Raw genomic sequence first — 11,033 nt, 5'->3', positions numbered from 1 at the left:
TTAGGTCAAGGTTATTATAATAATCAAGAAATCGTAATTGACATCTGATCTTGATCTTGATTTGGTTGTGGTAGTTATACTCATGTAATGAATTCAAATTTCGATCTTGATTATAAATTAATCCCAATGAATCAAGTATGAAGAATGAGAGTTTATATCCTGACTATTTTTTCGTGAATGTTATCAGAAAGTAAATTATAATTCATAAAATAAATATAATGACTTTATAATATTTTCTTTGTCTACAATTTCATTCGGCTTACTTGTAGATTAATTATTGAAATAAGTTTCTGAAAGCCATGATAAAAAAGGGACTTGTGAATATTAAAATACATTTACCGTAACATTCTTATTGATTTCATTTAAATTATTAAAAAAATTCTAATTGGATATAATGTGACAAGAAAAAATGAAAACAATATAAATCACTTAATAAATTCTAAAAAAAAATGTAATAATTATCTACATTTTTAATTCATTAAAATTAATTGGTCTAATTCGGTTACGAAATGTACGTTGTTAACAATATAATTTTAATTAAAAATCTGTTTAACAACGTGAAATGGAAGAGAGAATGAAAAAGCTAAGAAAATCTACGAATAATACGATTAAAGTAAGTGACGGTGAAACAATTGACAATGTTCATACCAAGTTCAAAAAACTATATAACAGATTCGCGATAATATGTATGAATCCTAAATAAAAGGATATATAAAAGAATAAAGCATATGCCACAGATAAGAATATCACAAGTGTGCACATGATATGGCTTAGGAACGACAAATGCATTTATACCAACATAGAGAATTCTATTACGACCTCAGGATTATTATTGTATGGATATGAGGATTATGCAGGTGGCCTTTAGGATGGAATTTCTAATTAACTGCGTATTCTTCTTTTCTTCTGTTCTCTTTCTGCCCGGTATTTCCTTGCAGACTTTGTATATTCTAACAATGTGAAAAAACATCAGCAAGTTAAAAAATCACTGAAGGAATTAATAAATTCCCAAACCTTATAAGATACTTTGAAGATGATTGTATTTAATTTTAAAACAATCACCTTGAAATTGAGTAACTAAATTATTTGTTAAATAAACACAAAATGTGCAATGTAACTTACCTTTGATTGTACAAAGCAAATCCAAATTGACTGGAAATTATATCTTTATTGTCGTCGAGTAAAACTGAAATCCTGAATGGTAGCAGGTTTAACTTTATCTAGGTACTCTCAAAACGATTACACTGTGACTTGACGTAACTTTCTTCTCTTTTGCTGAGAAACACTCACGTGCTTGGTGTCAGCATGACGAAGATGAAGATGTCTGGAAAATGTTTTCTTCCAACGATTTCTTAGCAACCTGGATGCTTTACTCCCTCGACACCTGGTTTATTAATGAAAGAAAAATGTTATATTACTAGTAGTCAAGAATAACTGAAGTGGAAAATAAAGAATTTATCTATTTCGTACGCTTCGAGAATCTCAGACATCAAATGTTTTATAAGAATGTTTACGCGACAACAAACTTACTGGTGAATAGATCTAGATATTCGAGTCTTATTCAGTTCAATGCATATTGCTTTTTTCACTTGACTTCTTAAAAAAAAAAAAATAACTATTTGGATGACATGAAGTTTCAAGATTTGATGACATTTTTGACATTAGCCTCGAAAAAAGAATTTCTTTTTTTAAGAAACTTAAATTTATTGTAGACTCTATACGAAATCATCATAAAAATAGTTTTTCCATCAATACAACAGAAATTTTCAGTAAAATGATGAATGAATATTGAATATTTCAAAGCTCTTGAAAGTTATTGTTAAAATAGTAATTGTAGCAATGTCGAAGTTACAAAGGTTCAAGGTTTGAACCGATCTTCAAGAGTAGACTACCTCTGTAGAACAATTAATCTTTGGAACAATTGCTCGGGTAATTAAATTTATATGGAAAATTTACAGCTCAATTATCAGACATACATTAACAGAAGACAAGTTCTTTACTAAGTATTTAAAATTTTCTTTAAGAATAATAGGGTAATTAGAATCCCAAAAAGTCCTCATAAATATTACCAATACAGTTATATTATTTAAGTCAATGTAATTAATAATAAAGAAAATTAATTTCTCTAATTATTGCTAAATTTAATCAAAGTTAAGAGACTTTAGATTGCATTAAATTCAGATAAGAAAAAAAAAAAGAATAATATGGTAATAGAAATATCGATGAATTAAAATAAATAATTACTAAGAGCAAAGTTTGGTTTATTTTCTTTTTAACTTGAGAAAAAGGAGTCTGAGAAATAATTGAAGAAGTAAAGATTGAGAAAAAGTTCAATTATAGAAGTTGAAAGTTCTAAACTCATACTCCTGTGAAAATCGAAAAATTTACTGAATAACTCATGCATTGCAACAATGACTGAATGATTTAGTACTGAAAAGGATACTTTTGATTTATATAATCAAACCTATATGGCTATCAGTACTGTAATGCCATATAACATTAAGATTCTTAATGAATATTATTCAATTGAGATTCAATGAAAAAATTTACGAATTTTTTAATTATTTCATTACAAAATTTGTACTGCTTTTGGTAATATTATTTTTAGGAATCAAAAATATTAGTATCTCTAAGAAAAATAAAAAAGAAATTTATTAAACCAAAATTGGTTTAACAAAGTTATTTCTATTGATCTTCAACTATCAACTTTCAGTGTCTACTTTGCCTTAACTTATGCTTTCTGCTTATTCTTCTTATTCGTATCTAAACTTCCTACTCTCTTTTCCTTCAATGTCATCGTTGACACTCCAAACTTGTTAGTGCCTGTTTCTCAGTATAACGAGGATAAGAATGTCTAGAACTTATGTCTTGTTTCCCCTTCAATTTGGTGACTGTGATGAAGAACATCGCTAGAAGTTGATAGTAATTAATTATAAACAAACTCACTTGATACTCTACTTCTTCATTGTACTAAATGACTTATCAGTTTAGGAGTCAACATCAAACATTAAATTTAACGAAAAAAAATATGCAATAAATCCAGGTAACTTTTACAGTAATATCAGCAGTTCTGATGTACTTATTTCTATTCATGATATATTGATAGTTATAGTTATATACTACACCAAGAAGAAATGTCAGAATTATTTAACTGCGTCAATCATCATGAGGGTTATAGTCTTGAAGGCTGGAATAGTTTCAAACAATGCATTTACTTTGCTGAGATACAGATGAATTACAATAAAATATTGAAAAATATTAAGGAAATTCAAATAATTCACTTGAAACTGAAAATGATTGATTGCTTATTGTGAAGCAGAATCTGTTAGCTATAGGATCAAAGTTACCTGGATTGATTGTAAGCAAAATTTTTTCAGAAGTTTAAATAACAGTCCAAAGACAATAAAAAGTCAATTATACCGATATTCTACAGGTCGCAAATAACGTATGTGTACCATCGCCACTTGATCACAATCTGGTTCTGTGATTAATGTGAATCGATCGAGTCAATTAACTGGAATACTCTCAATCAGATACGAATCAGTCGTTCTCATTGATGTCGTAGACGAGTAATTCGTGCTCTACCTCGGCGTCGTCGTAAATCAACCGTCTGCTAATGCTTCGACGAGTAATTTGATGAAACCATCCGATCAAACGCATTATCAGGTTATCGGCGGGAGCATTTCGATATTGATTATATTTCTTATTTAATTAACGTCAATATCAAACTTTTCTCTACTTATTAATTATATTATTAAGTGTCATAAAACTTCAATAATTCTATCCAAAAGGTATCAAACAAGATTATAAACGCCACATACAATAGAATGTTACGAACGCGCTTTTGTTCTTCAAAAAAATATCATATGACTCAGTTAGTAAGGTAATTATTCTGTAATCTGACGGTTGGTAATAAGAACAAAAATGTCGGTAGCAAAAACTTACCAACATAAGATAGGAGAAAACTTCAAGTAGTTTAGTTTTTGCACAATGGCAGCACTGAACCCAAGCCAACTTCAAGTGATTTGTGTGTACCCTTCTGATTGTACCGGCGCCATGTTGGTGATTGACTCACGGAAGCATTTTCGTTGAGTAAAGGTACAATTATTAACTTAATTGTTTTATTTTATCTGATAAATAAACTAAAAAGTGAAATTTTAATATAAAATTAATATTTGTAGCTATAGACGTGTTTTACAAATGTAAAAACATCGAATTTCGTTAACCTACTAGTTGAGTGTTGGTTCAGAGGATTGGAGCAGATCTTAGAAATAAAATCAAGCTATAAAAATGATGTACACGGTAAATAAATTTTAATTTCATTGTATAATATTGAAAGCATTATTTTTTCTAGAAAAATCGAATATAAAAAATAGTTCTAAAATATTAATAAGACCATGATTTTTTTTAAAAAAGGGCACAACGGCTTCGCAGGACACGCGGTTCAGCGATAAAGAAAAGAAGCTTCTTAAACAAATGAAGTTTGGAGATTCACTGACGCAGAAGGTAATATTCCATTTAATTATTACATTATAATTGAGTCATATTTTAATTGGGAAAATGTAATTTTTTTTAATTACCAAAATGTATTTTTTTATAAATTATATTTTCTAGGTTGATATGAGCAAAGTTAAGCTAGACGTTATCAAGCCTTGGATAACAACCAAAATCACGCAAATTCTCGGTATCGAAGATGATGTTGTGGTAGAGTTTGTTTATAACCAGCTGGAAGAGAAGGTAAGACCTGTAATTCATGATGTTGTCATGTATCGGTTGATTAACCTGAAATAATGTCAAATTAAAAACATTAATTCATCATACCAAGCCAAATAAACATGCTCTCACTAGGCTTTTTCCCCTCATCTTAGAAAAATTTGGATATGTTATTTCAGCACAAACTATCATATAAATGTCAGCTCGGCGTTGAGAAACACTGCATGGTTATCCTTCATGCAGGATAACTAAATCGTCAAGGCTGTTTAATGTCTTTCGACATAACTGTCTGCAATTATATTTGTGCTTTTGTTTAACAAATATCTTCAAAAAATCAAGTATTCGTGGTCTAAATCTACCGCGATTAAACAAAACATTAATGATAAGTCAATAGCAATGATTAACTATTTATACTTTATCCAATGTCTTATCACATATCTTTGAATTCCCCGTTAGTATAAGTAGAGAGAGAGAGACCAATGGTGGGGCTCAACCCTTTTGTCCAAGTGGCATTCAGATGTACTTACCTTGGTATCCGTTTGGCCACCTTTCTAACATCGCGGACACTAGACTCGCCCATGGCAGCCGATGTGTCGTCAGCGAGCCTATCATCTAGCCGCTACAGCTCAGTACATCACCCGTGGACATCTTACATCATCCAAGGACATGCAGGACCCGTAAATCTACTGGACAACACTGGTTGCTGACTCATCTTCATCAAAGGATCACCATTATCATCTGGAGATCCACGAGAATCATTAATGTCTCTTTTGGAGACGTTTCATCATCATTCTGATGTGCTGATCATCATCAACATCTTGCTGAGAGGCGTTCCTGCATCTTTGATGGCTGCAGTTACTTCAACTGGTGAATAATCAAGTCTTCCTATCGCCGCTAGGAATCAAGAGAGCCGTTCGCTGTTTCCTCATCAAATTTACACCATCGCGTTTGGTACGAGTCATTGGAGAACATCAGCATACATCATTGAAGCTGAACCTCATGTCACCGTTACGAGCATGCCTGCATAATTCGTGCTACCAATATCGAGGTACCGTCAATCAATACCGTGTAATTATGAGCAGCCTCAGACATGTAACATTCGATGCTCTCTGTCGAAGTGGCAGGTTGGTGATTACGCGTATCTTCGACTTTCGGATAATTTTGATTATTGTAATCTTCATGTTTTATTACAGCATTAGATAAAAATATGTAAATCATTTAGACTGACTAACAGTAAGGTATCTTTATACATTTTGGATTTTTTCAGCACTTTTTCATTAGTTTTTTATCATAGCACAATCAAATTACCTTTCAGCTGATATTCGAGCTCAAACTGCTAATGGTGGTAAGATAGTATAAGTATAAATAAAAAAAGTCTGCTTTTTCGAGGGGGAAAAGCAGTTGATTGAGGAATTTTTCTAAATGTTAATTTATTCACAAACAATCATAATTTTTTAAACTGATTATCAGTGTAGCACGTTTTAGAGAATTTTAAAAATCCTTGCTATTTTAGAACCACTTTCTAATTATATTTTTTTCCTGTAGTATCCTGATCCTCGAAAGATGCAGATTAATCTTACTGGTTTTCTCAATGGTAAAAATGCTCGTTCTTTTATGGGAGAATTGTGGGACCTGTTAGTTTCGGCTCAAGAAAGTGTCACAGGAATTCCTGAAGCTTTCTTGCAACAAAAAAAAGATCAGATTAAAAAACGATTGGTTAGTAAATATTAATATTTCTTATACAAGTTAGAATGTAAAGTTTGCATGATTTTATTTATACTTTCGAATGATACTTTTTTCGAATTATAATTACTATTCTTAATAATGTCTTTTAGGAGGAACAAGAGAAGCTACAAGCATCATTAGCTGAAAAGGAAAAAGAAAAAGAGAAAGATGAAGCTGATAAAGTGAAAAAAGAGGAAAAAGATCGTGGCGGGTCTAAAGAGCGTAAAAGAGATCGGAGCAGGGATAGAGATAGGGATAGGTAATTTGATATTATTTAGTAAGAAATTTTTACAATAAATAGAACAAATATTTATTTTTTTGATACCTGTTTTCAGGAATAAAAGAAGCCGATCAAGAGATCGACATCGAGATCGTGATCGTTCAAGTCGAAAACGTAAATCCAATTCGAAATCTCCCAGCAAATCTTCAGCAAAAGATAATGGAAAAGATGGAAATGAAGTCAAAGTTGAGAAAGAAGATTCCCCTCAACCAGATAATGCTATCCCTGTAATGCCTATAAAAACTAAACCGTAAGTTTTTATTGAAAATAAATGAACTATTATCATATAGAAATTTTATAAAATAATGTTATTTATTTTTTCTGATAGAGAAGCAGCTGTTGCGATTTCTCGATTGCAAGCTAAATTAATGAGCATTGCAGATGGAAAGAAAAAGCCGAATCGTTCACCTTCGCCAGAGAACGAGAAAAAAAAGTCACGATCAAAATCACCTGTTAATCGACTGAAAAAATCCAAATCTAAATCGCCTGTTTCGAAAAACCGAAGATCTCGATCTCCAGTATCAAGATCTCGTAGATCAAGGTCTAAATCTAGATCCAGAAGATCTCGCTCTAAATCAAAGTCAAGACGATCGAAATCTAGATCTGGAGATCGCTCTAAATCACGGAGGTCTACCTCTCGATCTCGCAATACTCGATCGAAATCACGGTCAAGGTCCAAAAAATCAAGATCAAAAAGTATTGACCGAAGTAAAAATCGTAAATCAAGATCAGAATCTAGTGATTCGAGATCATCAAAATCACGATCCAAGTCTGCGGATAAGCGAAAGGATAAACGTAATGCAAGTTCTAGTAGTAGCTCTGATTCTGGTGACGATAAAAGAGGAAAAGATAAAAATGATTTTGAAATTCGAAAGAAAAAGGATGGGGTGCAGGCTAAAAGATCGTACCGGAAAACTAATAAAGATGATAGTGATAGTGATAGTGACTCAAGCCGGGAAAGGAAATCTGGTAATAAGAGACGCAGCACTTCTCCAAGGAAAGGACGAGACCGGTCTAAGGATAGAGATAGGTCAAGAGATAGATCTCGTGATCGTGGTAGAAGGTAAAAAATTTTTTAATACTTATTAATAATAAAATTCAAAACATTAAATTAAAGTAAAATCTCATGAAAATAAATTGCTAGGCGTTCGTCGATTGATCGGGACAGAGATAGGAGGAGAGATCATGACAGAGATAGGGATCGCGATCGAATGGACCGTTACAGTGGCAGCCGTAACATGAGACCACCCTCATCACGCCAAAGTTGGCGAAGGTATAAATAATTTCTTTTATATATTTAGCGTGATATTCCCCCATCATTTAAACTATTATTTATCAATGAATAAAAATATTTTACAGGAGTCCACCGCGTAGAAGTCCTTTGAGATATCGAAGAAGATCACCAAGCCCTGGAGATCGTCGTAGAAGACGTTCTCCTGATCGTCGACGAAGGTCTTCAGAGCGTCGCGATCGTCGTAGATCTCCAGATCGTCGCAACAGCCGACGTCGCTCTCCGGACGGTCGCGATCGGATGAACAGGTATGATAGATCTTCTTCTCGCGACAGATCTAGCAGACGAGATCGTTCGAGAGACCGTCGCGATAGGGATCGTAGATCACGATCTAAGGAGCCACTTTCTTCATTGGACCGTTCAAAAGACAACAAGAAATCGCCCGACCGTTTCAAAGATTCCAAGGATAAGCCACGTGATAAAAAAGCCCTTCCAGATGAAAAAAGCAAAGGACTTAGTGACATCAATGCGCGAAAAGAACTTCGCAATGGAAGGTCTAAGTCAAGTAGCTCGGAAAGTAGCGAGAGTAGTTCCTCTAGTGATGAAGGAGAATCAAACAGGTGAGTGTGGCTTTAATTTCATCTTCTCATTCATTTATAGAGAGGCACATTTTTTCAATTACTCACAAGTAAATATGTAATGGAAGAATTATGATCTTAATGATAAGAATCTATTGCATGCTTTAAAGATTTACATAAAGCCATAAAAATTAATTTCAATTTATTTATTGAACTTCTTTTTTAATAACAGATTAACTATATTTTATATGTATGTATATAAATAATTTAAAAATTTATATATTTGTACATAACAAAAATCATTTATTATTTCTTCAGGAAAGCAGCTGAGCAGAAGTTGGCACAAGAACGACGTGAACGAGAGCAGAGGGAACGAGAACAACGTGAACGTGAACAACGAGAACGAGAACAAGCAGAGGAACTAAAACGACGAGAGAAAGAACGTATTGCTAAAGAAGAAGCAGCCAAACGAGAAAAGGAGATGAAGAAGATAGAACCAGTTGCAAAGAAAATTGAAGTTAATGTTTCACCAAAAAAATCACAATCTACATTACTTCCTGTCACACGACATCGAGTAAGTTTTTTGGAAAGTAAATTTAATGTAATTAAAGTCTTACTTATATGATTATTTCATATATAATGAATTTTTTGTTTCAGTTTTCGAAGAGTTTATCGCGTACCCCATCACCATTCAAGAAAACTGAAGATATTATCGCTGCGGTAGCTAAATCAAAGGCTATATCTTCCAAGTAAGTAAATTTTTCCAATTTTTTATAAATTCGGTCATAAATAAGTTATAAATTTTTTATTTGAATGAATTATAAAAAATATTTTATATCAACTTATTCATATTTGTTTTTATGCTACAGAGAGAATAAAGATGACTTGAAAGCTATAAATATACCTCAAACTGAAGTATTCCAATTGAAAAAAGACGATAGGTCATTGAAATCCATAAAATTGCCAACTGATGAAAAGAAAATAGTAAATAAACCTGTTGAAGTTCTAAGTGCTAAGAAACCAGGAGAGATATTGAAAAAAATAAGGAAAGAACGAGTTGATAACTCTTCAGACTCAGAAGATAGTGAAGAAGAAGTAAGAAAGAAGCAAAGAAAAACTGAAAAGTCTAGAAAAGTTAGAAAAACTTCAACTGAAGAGGAAAAAACCGATAAAGCAGGAAGTAGCTCTGACTCTGAAGATGATAGAAAGCACTCAGATCAACTAAAACGAATTAAAGAGATGTCTCGAGCTGATTTAATTGAAGAACGTATGAAAGACAGGAAGGATATTAAAAAACGAGACATCAGTGAAATTGATCTTCTCCGTAGGAGAAAGAAGGATATTGAAGAAGACATGAAAAAAGCTAAAAAAATGAGAAAAGATTCTTCATCGGATGAGGATGAACCAAAATCTCGGAAATATAGTAAAGATGAAGAACGATCGCGATCTAAAAAACCTAAAAAGGATTCAAGTTCTGATGAAGAACCGAAGAAATCTCGTAAACGTCATGATAGCTCATCAGATACTGAAAAATCAAGAAGTAGGAAGGCAAAAGAATCATATAGTGATGATGAAGGTCGATCAAAATTAAAGAAGTCAAGGAAAGATACAAGTTCTGACGATGAAGAACTAGAAAAAGAAATTAAAAAGAAGAGGAAGGTTGATGACAGTTCAGATGAAGAAAAGATTAAGAAAAAAAGAAAGAAGCGAGCAAAGACCAGTACAAGTGAATCAGAGGTAATTGATTAATTATAATTTCCTTGTAAAAGAAATAATCATTTCTTTCTTATTTTTTTATGTCTATTGTATTAAAAAAAAAAAATTAATCGATATTTTTTTGTTTTAGGAAAGTGAAGTGGAGGAGAAAAAACGCAAAAAGGAGAAAAAACATAAGAAGCATAAAAAACATAAGAAACATAGAAAACATAAAAAGAAGAAAGTAGCAGATTCTGATGAATCTGACGCAAGTGAAGGAAATACTGAGGAGTTGGAAAAAAAACTTCGTGAAAAGGCATTAAAATCGATGAAAAAAGGGCACAGTATCGAACGAAGTGACTGAATTCGTTAAGTTTATACATATACACTACTCAATGAACATGGTTTGTCTCACTTAACTAAGGATTATAATTTAAATGTGGACATATTTTGTGAATTTTTGTGTCTAATGATAAGATTACAACCAGTTATATTTCATTTATAACGAGCATTTTAGAGATAAACATGTTCTCATGATAGACGTAAATGTCTATTTTTACTCTAACCTCATTTAGCTTACCGATTGAATAATCGGTAAATTAATTAGACAATTCAAATGTAATAATTACAATATTTATAAAGCATCAAATAAATTATAGATATAATTTCTGATACTGATATTAAAGAAGAAAAAAATAATTTAGGTAATATTAATTTCTTTCAACTTGATATTGTCCATCATAATTGGTTTGCTATAAATATATTGATTAAAAAAAAAAGAGTCTTTTTTTAGTATTAATTAATAAGTAAA

The 11,033-nt window shown here is 31.9% G+C and overlaps 1 protein-coding gene across 2 annotated transcripts; it reads left to right on the top strand.

Moving 5' to 3' along the window:
• The first annotated feature begins 4,037 nt into the window (after positions 1-4,037).
• Positions 4,038-10,917, top strand: Srrm1 (Serine-arginine repetitive matrix 1). 2 transcript variants are annotated; one of them, XM_035085114.1, is made up of 14 exons: positions 4,038-4,098; positions 4,182-4,302; positions 4,417-4,506; positions 4,615-4,737; positions 6,259-6,429; positions 6,549-6,697; positions 6,774-6,968; positions 7,047-7,781; positions 7,863-7,991; positions 8,078-8,569; positions 8,846-9,101; positions 9,185-9,276; positions 9,397-10,264; positions 10,374-10,916. In XM_035085114.1, the coding sequence occupies exons 2-14, from the start codon at positions 4,291-4,293 to the stop codon at positions 10,584-10,586; spliced, it is 3,525 nt and encodes a 1,174-aa protein (XP_034941005.1). In that variant the 5' UTR covers positions 4,038-4,098; positions 4,182-4,290; the 3' UTR covers positions 10,587-10,916. The 2 variants fall into 2 exon arrangements, with proteins under 2 accessions (XP_034941005.1, XP_034941006.1); XM_035085115.1 differs by lacking the exons at positions 4,038-4,098; positions 4,182-4,302 and adding an exon at positions 5,170-5,761 and having other exon boundaries at positions 4,490-4,506; positions 10,374-10,917.
• The last annotated feature ends 116 nt before the right edge of the window (positions 10,918-11,033 follow it).

Source organism: Chelonus insularis, unplaced genomic scaffold (assembly GCF_013357705.1).
Source record: "Chelonus insularis isolate UGA/USDA-ARS -01 unplaced genomic scaffold, ASM1335770v1 contig_399_pilon, whole genome shotgun sequence".
Classification (NCBI taxonomy): Eukaryota; Metazoa; Arthropoda; class Insecta; order Hymenoptera; family Braconidae; genus Chelonus; species Chelonus insularis.
The sequence above is the reverse complement of the archived record's forward strand: the minus strand, read 5'-3'. Positions and strand labels throughout refer to the sequence as shown.